The sequence below is a fragment of the Orbicella faveolata genome, unplaced genomic scaffold (genome assembly GCF_042242905.1).
Source record: "Orbicella faveolata isolate gen_17 unplaced genomic scaffold, um_ofav_v1 contig_4, whole genome shotgun sequence".
Taxonomy (NCBI): domain Eukaryota; kingdom Metazoa; phylum Cnidaria; class Anthozoa; order Scleractinia; family Merulinidae; genus Orbicella; species Orbicella faveolata.
In genome coordinates, this window is record NW_028301569.1 from 1,421,272 (window position 1) to 1,433,569 (window position 12,298).

General features: G+C 39.1%; 2 protein-coding genes across 7 annotated transcripts in view; both read left to right on the plus strand.

Moving 5' to 3' along the window:
* The window catches only part of LOC110055695 (general transcription factor 3C polypeptide 1-like), a 282,425-nt gene that overhangs the window by 117,371 nt on the left and 152,756 nt on the right, over positions 1-12,298 (plus strand). The gene's annotated exons all lie outside the window — the stretch shown is intronic.
* LOC149100876 (uncharacterized) lies at positions 3,569-9,409 on the plus strand. Of its 2 annotated transcripts, none has more exons than XM_089276253.1 (2): positions 3,569-4,959; positions 5,213-9,409. In XM_089276253.1, the coding sequence occupies exons 1-2, from the start codon at positions 4,445-4,447 to the stop codon at positions 5,364-5,366; spliced, it is 669 nt and encodes a 222-aa protein (XP_089132379.1). In that variant the 5' UTR covers positions 3,569-4,444; the 3' UTR covers positions 5,367-9,409. The 2 variants fall into 2 exon arrangements, with proteins under 2 accessions (XP_089132379.1, XP_089132380.1); XM_089276254.1 differs by having other exon boundaries at positions 5,219-9,409.

Consider the following 12,298-nt stretch of genomic DNA (forward strand, 5'->3'; position numbering starts at 1 on the left):
CACAAAGAACCAAAAAAGGCCGCTGAAGTTGCCGTGGCTGCAGGTCTCATTCCTCCTTTAAGTGAAAGCAAAAGCATTGTTGCTTCGACTGATGAGGTGCCCAAGGAAGACACGAAAAACATTGATGAGGTGCCCAAGGAAGACACGAAAAAAGTTGACGAGGCGCCAAAGGAAGACATGAAAAAAATTATCAACACAACTCAGTGGATTGGAATAATCAGCATCGTGGTTTCCGTCATTGGAATTTACTACAAACGCGAAGAGATAAAAAAGGTTTTCAATCGAGAGCCTGTTACGCCTCAACCAGCCGCCGAGATGCAAGCCCCTGTTGATACACAGCTGCCTCAACCGGTCCAAAGAAGACAGCTCCTGTATATGGATTGATATTTGAAAATAAAAAAGACGCACATTTTAAGATGTCAGACAACAAGCTTGTTACAACGATCATGGATGTGGCCGTTCTTATTTTTTCCTCAAAGCCCTCTCAACTGTTGCGTTATTATATTTTTCAATGATGATATCTTATTATACCGTTGATGCCATAAATTTTGTTTGGTTGGATGTTGTGGATTCCGACTACGAGGACTCTGATTTTGAGGATCTCGGTACTGATCATTTTCCATTACTGGACAAATGCCCTACGCCTTCTCTGTACAAACCCTCACCGCCATACGATAATTGAAAAAACATTTTTACAACATATACAATGCTGAGCATTGGGTTAATGACTGGAGGTGCAATTATTAACGCTGCTGCTTGACGTGACCATAATTGCTTTATACTAAGACATGCCTCTTCTTCAATTAAAAAATAAATCTAGATCAACAATTGCAGGCAGTTAATACACATGGATAAGGGGGGTTCTGGACTCAAGGCGGGTTGCTTCTAATCGCGGAGAGCGAAGCGAGACGCAAAATGAGAAGCAACCTACCCTTGATCCAGAACCCCCCTTATCCATGTGTGTTTGACAGGTCATCAGCGTAGTGACAAAGACTAATCCTTGAAGCTTGGCATTCCCTGCGGGATAGGAATGCTATAAACAAACATGTGGCACTACCAAACATTTACAATAACATTAAGAATTTTTAGAGTCATTAAGAATACCCTAAAGACTTGTTACACTCCTTCGAGGCGTGATTTGTTTTTGTCACATATTGTATACATATACCAAGCAGGACGCCATTAGACATTTGCATTTTTATCTCTGCTGAAGAAGTCAACAGTAGTAGCCGAAACGTCCAGTATATAGTTTTAGCCAGTGTCAACTTTTTATTCTTTTTACCAAAAATCTTAAACCCATAGAAAGTGTGGTCTATTGCTTAAATATATTATTACAATGGAACCATGCCTTATGGCCACCACATTAATGTGGCCACCTCTTTATTATGGCCACTTTATTCTGGTCCGAACAAATGCTCAGTCAGTCAGTTTCTTATTTAAAGAACCCCTGGTCACCATGTTAATACAGCCAAATTTTTGTGACCAGATTAACGGGGTTCCACTGTATAAGGAATTCTGATTAATTAGTTTTAAGGTGGCTTGATACAGTTTTTTCTGGACCGTACCTAGCATTTTCAATTAGCGTTTTACCAATCTTCCCTTACTCTGATCGATGTGGAAATTACACCAGTTTTTGGAAAAAAATTGAAGTTGGGTTGAACGTGTTTGTTAAGGTAATCAATATTTCCATGGAAACAATAAACCAAAAATATCAAAATCTGTAAAACATGAATTTTGTACAAACCAGATCTGTTATAGAAAACCTAATGCCTATTTCTGAAATTATGATGTATGGCAAGGGGAATATGCAAGAATAAAAAAATTCTGTATGTTTGATTTCAAATAAACCACGAAAACATTTGAAACATGCTTTTTGTTTAATGAAATTAAATGGACTTAAAGAAGAATGCTATTTTAATGAAATTGCTCCAAAAGACACTAATTGTCTTGAAGTTTTGTTTTGAAGCCATGAAAGTTTTGTTGGTTTGTATTTTAATAAATAATAATAATAAATAAATATTTATATAGCGCCTATCCATGCCTACTCTAGGTGCTGTACAATTCGCCAAAATGAGCTGTACTAATCTTAATAATTAAAAATGTGCACTTAAGAAAGTAATAAAAAGAAAAAATCGCTAAGAATAATAAGTTTTCTTAAAAAGATGAGTTTTGAGTTTTTTTTTCAGTTAATTTTTTTGAGTTAATTTTCTTGATCTTGAGAAGGAGACTTTTTCTCAACATCACTTCCACAATAAATTTAGAACAATTTTCGATTTTAAGCGCTTTTTTGAAAAGCTTAAAACAGTTTGATAGATTTTTTCAAAAATGTTAACTATGTATGCCTGGCAATGGTAACAATTTTATTCCAGAGTTTCATTAGCATTGATACACTGGAACTTGTTTAAATTCATCCATGAAGTAGGCACTTGAACCCATGAAAAAGTTGTGTTACAAAATCCCGATACAAAAAAGTTATGCTAAAATATTCAGATCTATGTGTATAACATTCTCCTGTGATCAATACATTTTGCTACACTACCTGAATGCAAATTTGCGGGATGTTTTTTGAAATACAGATCAAAGAGACTTTTTGCCCTTCTTTCCATGCAAGCAAAAGGACTGTTTACAAATAATTCCAAAGCACCACCTCAAGTGGCAAAGAACAGGAAGGTATTGGGTGAAATAGCAATTTTTTCAGGAGAAAAAGGGCTAAAAAATGCACACAAGCAATATTGTCAATACATTAAGTCAATCACATATAAAAGATATTATTTAAAATATGCATCAATGAAATGTATAGATCACGAAGAAATGTTCCGCACATAGATTTGAATAATTTAGCATAATTTTTTTAAGATAGGGATTTTGTAACCCAGCTTTTTCGTGGGTTCGAGCACCTTCTTCACGGACAAATTTAAGAGCGTGTCCATGTAAGAACCAACCACTCAATTTTGGCGGAAAGTGGATTGCCTTCATTTATTCTACACAAGTCAAACAACATATGTAATGAACGAAAATGGCCTTTATTTTGCCAGATTCCCTTTCTTTATTTTTTGATGAATTTTTTTTATAGGCAAGTCGAAAACCGCACAAAGCCGGAAATTGACACCCCAAATTTTGGTGTTTACGTGCTGCTAGCTAAAAACTCGCACATTTAACAAAATGACCTAATTTTTTTCAGAATTACTAGATAATTCTTTTTTCTTTCCACAGAACAATAAACTACTCGTTTATCTTAAACACAAGTAAAGCTATGATTTTTTTCCAGAGCCCCTTTTTTTCTCCAAACAAACAGATTGTTTTTCAAAAGTGGGACCTCTACATGAATGATGACTGTTATCAGTGTAATGTACTAAGGCTAAGCTACAAATATCTGTATTAAAAGTTGTGGGCACTCGAAGTTTTGGAGCGCAAAAAATTCAAGCAAGTAGCCAAAAATTCAACATTTTGTGAAGAAATGACGAATCTTGTGACGGAACTGAAATGTGTTTTAATTTTTGTCAGCGAATGTTTTTATGTTACCTGATTAGATTTATTGATTTTTAACGTTTGGAGAACTCGATGAGACTTATTTTAAACCAAAAATCGGGAAATCTTCGGAACGCCTTGCTTTTGATTTCTAGGACTGACAACTTGTCACCTTTGCAGTTACGCATCACGCACCACGCACCACATGTTCTTGGTTGAAGCAAACAGTAATTTTTAAATTACTCTTTTAATGCTGACAAAAATCTTGTTTTCTCTTGATATAAAAGTGACATTTTAAAAAGTACATCTTTATGGCGCGTTTTCAGGGTCAAAATTAAAAACTAACTTTTCCACCTTTCCTTACCTGCTAAGTAAAATGTCTGTCATTTCCTGTCTTTGAAATTAGACAGTACGCATCTCTTTTGACCTCCGAAACAATACATTCCGCCTTTCCTGAATACTAAAATCATAACATCTGGCATATTTTGACCTTTGAACAAAATTCTCCGCGTTTCCTGACTTCTCTCGAATTTTAAGTCCGGCATGTTCTGACTTTCAATGTAATTAGTTACCAAATGTCGTAATATTTAGTTTAAATATCTCAACGTAACATCCCATACTGACACCTGACAAGCAATTTAGTTCGTAATGAAATCTCGCTGCTGAGCCGACATTCTGATTTGCAAAATTTGTAAATGCGCGTTTTCTGACTTCTCGATTCTACCAGGCGTCTTTTCCGCGCAAGCCTGGATCCCCTGATGCAAACCTAGTGCCAGGACCCAAGGGGGCCGGGGGTTTTCCCGGGGATTTATTAATGGTGTCGGCGGCATAAGAGCAATTCTTGAGCAGTCTTCGCAATACATCATTCGACCTTGCAAGGAGACTTCAACAGGACACAGTTAGTGAAGATGTGGCTGATTATGTTCTGTTCCGATTGGAACAAATTTCTCGCCATTTGGTTCGACTTGCTGACAACATGCAGGTGTTTGATACAGTTCGACCCTCACTCGCCACTGTGACGCGAATGTTGTCGGAGGTAGAGCGGAATTGGTATCATTCCTCCCCAGCAGTAGCAAACCAGCCTAGAACGGTTGGGCGTCCTAGGTTCGAGATTCCACGGGAGCAGCTGCAAGATCTTGCAGATTATGAAATCAACTTACCCGACATGTCCAGAGCCCTTGGTGTGAGTGAGAGTACCATAAAAAGACGTATGCACGAGTACAATATCTCCATTACCGACAGGACGACAACCATTAGTGATGATGACCTTGATAACATGGTAAGATCCTTTCATAGGGATTTTCCAGATGCGGGATATCGGAGGGTCCAATCGCAGCTAGTGTTTCGCAATATAAATGTGCCCCAGCTGAGAGCCCGAGAATGCATGCAAAGAACGGATCCGGAGGGACTTGCAGTGAGATGGCTATTCCTTACACCAAGAGCTGTGTACTGTGGCACATGGCACATAGACGGGAATCATAAATTGATCAGGTGAACCTTATTCGTAATTGATTATAAATAAAATTGATTCAGATTTACTGCGTCTAGTTTCTAATACAGGTGGTTGTTGGTTAGTCTCCTTCCCAGCTGGGTTTTTTTGGGGGGGGTGGGGGGATGTCACGCAACGTTCTCTCCAAAGAAGCGTTGCGTGACACCCAAAAAACGGCTACGAAGGAGACTAGTTGTTGGTAGTGAGGACAGAATCCATGAAAGGACAGCAAAGTATGGACTCATGTATTTTAAGTTTCAGATGGAAGATTGTAGTGCATGGTGGAGTTGATGGATGCACAAGATTTCCAGTATATCTTAGAGCTGGAACAAAGAATACCGCAGCTACTGTTCTTGGCCTTTTCCAACAAGCAGTGGTAGAGTATGGACTCCCCTCAAGGAATTTTTAATAAACCCTTGTTAAAATAAAGTGTACAGTAGCCTCCAACAAAAGCACTTTTCAGTCATCAAAATGCTTCTCAAGACAAATAGATTTTCAAATTTTCCACGGTCTTCATTCCATTGCCCTCCCCCTCCCTCCCCCCGTGCAGGAGGAGGTAAGCCATTCCGGTGCTCCTCTACATCATGACCCTAGAGTCTGCCGCCTACTTTATGATTTCCTCCTGCTACTTTATTTCAATTTGAAAACCCTGATCACATGTTATGTGTATTATTGTTGGATCCATGCCTACACGGAAAAGACGCCTGGTAGAATCGAGAAGTCAGAAAATGCGCATTTACAAATTTTGCAAATCAGAATGTCGGCTCAGCAGCGAGATTTCATTATGAACTAAATGGCTTGTCAGGTGCCGGCATGGGATGTTTAGTTGAGATGTTTAAACTAAGTAGTATGGTATTTGGTAACTAATTACATTGAAAGTCAGAACATGCCGGACTTAAAATTCGAGAGAAGTCAGGAAACGCGGAGAATTTTGTTCAAAGGTCAAAATATGCCGGATGTTATGATTTTAGTATTCAGGAAACGTGGAATGTATTGTTTCGGAGGTCAAAAGAGATGCGTACTGTCTAATTTCAAAGACAGGAAATGACAGACATTTTACTTAGCAGGTAAGGAAAGGTGGAAAAGTTAGTTTTTATTTTGACCCTGAAAATGCGCCATACATCTTTTCTTTTCATTTTCCTCGTTTGCTTTTTTCCTATTACTTTCTTCATTAAAGAGATGCCCTGTTGCATTGCTGAAGCAAGCATTACTGTCCCCACTGTCGACAATATCACAAATTCCGTTTCACTAAAAACAGAGATTTACATAATCAAAAATATTTAGACATTGTTATTGAAAGGACTTTTCAAAGCTGATTAAAAATTTAGTTTATTGGACTTAAATAATGTTTCTCTCCAGGTGTATCTTTAATAGTAATTTGCCTCAATGGCACCATTCCAAACAAGATAAGAATTTAATTGATCAAATGTGTATTTCTGTCTCCTTTTTTTAGCATTCCCTTTAGGATAACTAAGTTACCATAATTAAATTAGTGTGTTTATTGAAAATTCCTGTGTTGTTTTCATGTTGTCAAAATGTCATTGAAATTGTGCTCTTTCCACGATATTGTAAAAGGTGATTGTGGGGCAAGTTGAGGCCTTGAGACGCTGTTTCTTTTGAGAGACTGTAATGATGGTATTGGAGGGCACTTCGTTAACTGTCATTTGTCTACAGAAAGTCTGACCGAAACGGACCTTATCTTAGTGAGGGCCAGTCTATTCTCGGTTACCAAATCGCAGATAGAGAAAATGTCTATTTGTCCAAGACATTGGCATTCTTTAGGGAAGTTTTGGCGACCACCAAAATCATGTCAGTACCCTGATCACAAAAGAAAATCTACTGCCGTAGGAGGAAGGCATGTCATCGGTTTAAAGCTGTCAAGGGAAATCCACAGTTTTTTTTGTGAAAACGCAGCAGTAGGATCTCATACATGTAAGTACAAAATGCAGTTTCATTACTATAGCTGCTCTTTAAAAGAGGATACAACCAGTGGAAGCTTCACCACCCCTTCTGTTCCCTCCCGGGCAATAATTTTAAATGATTGTTTATTTGGTCCTGCGAATTATTTCAGGTGCAAGGGGGACTCCCATGTGAATAGCTCTGGGGTGCTTGGGGAGTAAATCTCCCTTTAACATTTTCAGGAGGAAACACCACTGATTTTAGCCGTTAAGGTTTCTTTTGGGGCTGTACTCAAAGAAATGCTGTCATTTCTTTTAGAGTGGTATCCTTCGGGGGTCAAATGAAGCTTTAGATGTTCTTACGATGAGGGATACCATGACCTTGCAAAGTAAAAGAGATGCAAACAGATTGAGAATTTGAAACCAGGCCATTTTTCTGACTTTTATATGGTGGGATTAGCACTTTTGACGTCTTCCTGCAAACTAATTTAACACAGCGTTTCCATGGTAACCCCATTTTTAGTGCAGAGTACACTATTGGGATGGTCTGGGGGTTGACGTCGCTAAAGCACTATGGCAATATGGCACTATGGAAATAAAGTGTAAACTTTAATGTTTGTTTAATTAATTGATTTCAATTAATTAATTAGGCTTGCAGCAAGGGGGGTTAGGATGAGGTAGGTACTTGTGAGCACTACGTAAAATAGGTGGTGCATGTACCTACCTTACTTTTTGAATCACTTCAAAAAGCTATATATTTGTTTCAGAAAGCCCTTTGCTCTCCTTGTGGTACTTTTCTCTTTAGAGCAAAACCAATATTTGCTCTAAACACATGCGCAGATTAATAAACATTAGTGTCAACTACATATATCAGGTGGAAGATACATTTCATACAAGATCACACACTAACGTTGAGCGCTTCTCCTTGTGGTAGAACCCTAATAAGTCATACGCATGCGTTCTAGCATCGTTAGCACGATACAATGATGTTACTGTGACCGCGTGTCTTTTGGAATTACGCCTAACTTGGTTCAAGAAATCATCTATTGTTTCCAAACTGCACTAGTCCGTTTATTTCATCCTTTAATTGTCTCCATCAAAGAGACCAAAATGTCCGTACCCGCAGCTGAAACTCTCCTGACTAAGTGGCATTAAAACTTGTCAAATTGAACAAAAAGCCCAGGAAACTGCTCAAACATTGCTGCAGACTCTGTGGCACCTACTGAAAGCATACATTTTATCAGTCTTTGAGGGGAATCGTTCACTGATGAAGGATATATTCTCGGTCAAGTAGCATTGTTTACTTTTAATACCTCTCGTTGAAGCGCTCCTCAGTTGTATTAATCGACATCAGGGTGTATTTTAAATTTAAGTGGTTTTATTGTCAATGCCAAAGGTGGCAACAGAATGTGCTGCTGCGTGACAATTTGATAATTAGATTAGTTCCTGTTTATCGGTCAAAAGAAAATTTGCGTTTTAAATAAAGCAAATCGTTCCTCTTCCATTTCTTCATCCGACATTCAACTTTCTTCCATTTATCTCCAGCTGTGAAAAGAATACTAGCACATCTTGTGTGTGCTTTTGAGAAAACAAGAGTTTTAGGTTACATACCTTTGTGAGGAATGTATTATTTAATTTAAAATAGCAAAAATCAACATAAAACACTACAGTAAAATTCGAGAGCTGTCTTGACAAATGGTAATTAATTGTAAGTTATTCTTGGACTGTGAATGAAAATACACGCATCACACATACACACTGCTAAGATTATGTCTTATCAAAATCCCTAGCTGACTAGCAAGGTCAGTACAAACCAGGAGTGAATGTCAGGGGTTATATAGGAACTGTGTCATGAGTACTGCATCAGAGCTATGCATTAGACTCTGCACTATCTGAGATTGTCTCACTAGTTTATTTTGGCTACACTATTTTTGAAAATGTAGACTTTTCCGGCATCTTTTTCGTCAATAGTTCATTTGAAAAACCGTTTTGCAGATTACATGTACATGTTGATTTGGTTAGTTTTAATTTGAATGCCCTGGCGAAGCCCAAACAGATCACCAGAAGTTAACGTTATGCACACAATTTTATTCATTATGCCATAAGAAACACAACGAACAAGTGACTAGCGAAGCAAAGTGGTTGCACCCAGAGAAAGAAACCCAGCCTGAGTCAGCTTCTGAACATGAAACGGAGTCCGAGAGGTTTGTTTTCAAATCAACTGAAAATTAAGATACTAATAAGATACCTCAGTATGGATCGTGATTTGCTTTAATTTTCTTAACAGCTTGTGTAAGCGTGCTGCCATGGCAACTATCAGTCAAGTATTAGCGTCTACCCCATTCCAAGAGACATCAACACCAAAGTGCAGTCAAGGCGAATCTCCGTGGATTCCAGAGACTCCCTTAAGTACATCAGAAAACTCCAATGCAATTGATACCTATAACACAGCCATTAATGAAATTGCCCTCCTTACGCCAGAAGTTTCACGGGAGCCTCTTCCTTTTCAGCTAGAGACCCCCTGGGATGAAGCAAGGGAGGTTGACAAAAAGAAGATCATAGAAAAAACGAGCGAAGATTACATCCTTGTATGTAAAGCAATTGTGCCTGAGAGTGGCGACAAACTATTCCAATCTCTAAAATTTTCAAAGGAAGAAAGAATTGATCGCTTAGCCCGCGATGATCTGATGATATTGATGACTGCGTATAAAAATGCTACATCAAAGAACTTGAAGAAACAAATTCTCAGCCTTTATGCTTTTCGATACCCGGTAAAAACCCTACAGGCAATCCATTCACCATATGGAATACTTTCAAACTGGCAAATAAAGCAGGCCCGCTCACACACAAAGACCCATGGCCCTCGCACAGTACCATAGTCAGAGAAAAAACACTGTGTACACCTTGATATGAAAAAGGTGGACCATTTTGTGGAATTTGCTAATCGTTGTCATTTTTATCAAGATGTTGCATATGGCAATAAAATCCTCAAACTTGATAGTGGCGAGAAGATTCAAATGCCTAATGTTGTGCGAACTGTAGCAAGATCAACCATGATCAAACAGTATTTTGAATTTTGCAAAGAAGAGCAATTCGAACCCTTGAGCCAATCAACCTTAATCAAAATCTTAGAAGTGAGGGTAACCTCCCAACATAAGTCCCTTCAAGGGCTTGATAACATAGCTGCTGATGGTGCTGCTGGTTTTCAGACTGTGGCGAGAATCATTGACGACTTAGAGAAAGAAGGAGGAAACAAGCAGGGGTGCAACAATGCCAAAAGAAGGTTGAGAGACTCAAAGAAGTATCTGAAGACAGATTATCCTGTCCACTGCAAACCGAACGAGTCAACTTGTGCTGAGCACTGCAGAAAGTTTGCCTTAAGTGATAGTTGTGACCCAGACTTTCAGGCTGTGTGTACTCATCAGCTTATTGAAAGCTGTGACTAGTGCCAGACTTTGAAAGCAGTCTTGGACGAAGTGGAGGCAGAAATCCAAGGTTCGTCTTGGAATTCGTATAATCAAGAACATTGAGAAGATCTTCACTATGACTTTGAGCGTGCACGATCAGATATACAACAGTGGAAAGCACATATACTTCGCTCAATCAACCAGGACGAGGCCAAACAGGACGTCTTGAAAATGAGGATTCAAGTTTGGCATTGATAGTTATGGACTGGGCCATGAAATTTTTACAGTTGAAGTATTGAGAAAGGCAATGTGACTGGTGTGGCAAAAAGGGATTGAGCTGGCATATTTCCACAGTTATTTCATTCAATACCAGTTCTGTGAGTCTGCAGCTGAAATCGTATGCTCATCTCTTCAACTCATGCCAGCAAGATTGGTTTGCTGTTTGTTCTATCCTTGAGAATCTCCTGAAGGCAATCAAGACCTAAAACCCAGAAATAGAATCTGTTTATCTCTGTTCTGACGGGGCAGGATGTTATGACAACAACTTCCTTATCGCTGCAGTTACAGATATTGGAGAACGAATTGGTGTCCATATCCTGCGGTACAACTATTCTGAGCCACAGCATGGTAAAGATGTCTGCGACTGTATTCTCTGTCCCATGAAAGCGTCCATACGAAGATACTGCAATGAAGGACATGACATTTTATCTGCAGATGATATGGGTAGCGCACTTTTGGAACACTGTGTAAAGGGTACTTCAGTGTGTGTCTGCCTCACTGACATCAGCAAAAAGACACTCAATGTTCAGAGTGTTGAAGGATTCAGCAGTTATCACAACTTTGCGTATGAAACAAGTGGGGAGCGTGTTTGGAAGTCATGGAATTGGCCTGCGAAAATTATTACGCTTTGATGGTCTATTTAAAAGGCATCAAAGCTCTACTGACTTGGTGGTTGTGATGGACCTTTTCCCTTTCAAGGATACTCATTTATATAGGTCAGCACGTGCGAGTGTTGCCGAAAAGGAAGGGATTTTCCTTGTCCTGAATCTGGATGTCAGATGATCTTCGAAAAATTTGGCGATCTCGAAGCTCACTTAGATGTTGTAGACCACACTCCAGGAAAGCTGAAAATGGAGTTCACCTTTGACAAGCTTAGAAGAGAATGGGCTGAGAAATTCTCTGTTGCTGACCAGGTAAAGAAGTCGGCTAGTGCTGACAGCAGTACAGCAACAGCAACTAACAGTGCAGGATCCAGATGTAAACTTCCAATCGGGTGGGCCCTGCAAAGCCCTCGGCCAGGGGCAACTAGATTTTCTGCCAAAGTGAAGGAATACCTAACAGCAAAGTTTGATATTGGAGGAAAAACAGGAGATACAGCTGATCCAACGCAACTTCAGATATGCGAAACGCAAAAGATGACAACAATAGTCGACTTTTCAGAAGAGAGGAATGGCTAACCAAAAACCAAGTTAAGGGATGCTTTTCCCACCTTGCCGCAGTGCGAAGGAGATGTGGTCACAAGGACATTGATCTTAATGATGCCCATGCAGAGGAGGAGGAAGAAAAAAGAGAGAAGCTCCTTGCTGATATTGCCACAGAGCTCAGCCTGCAGCATCCCATCTGTTACAACACTACAGACCTGTACAGATGCGTCAAGGAAGACAAACTGCAAATGTTTAATGTCACAATGCTCAAAACAATTTTGCTTCACTTTGATGTAGCGTTCAACTCGAAAGATAGGAAGAAGGACTTGGTGCAGAAGTTTTCCGAAGTGCGCTGGTAGTGTAAATTGTGCACGCGCTGACAGGGTAACTTCCAATATATTGGGCGCACTTTCGGTTTCTTTAAATGCTAAAGGAAACGCAGTTTTTCATTAAATCCAGCCTTTTTTGACGGATTTTGCTTAAAGCCAATGTTGGAAACATAGCTATGCATTCCTTTTTTCGAAATCATGCTTTTTTCAGAAAATTATGTATTGTTCAATATTTTGAAATTCTCTCGAAATCTGACCTTTTAGAAATGAAACAAAATCTATT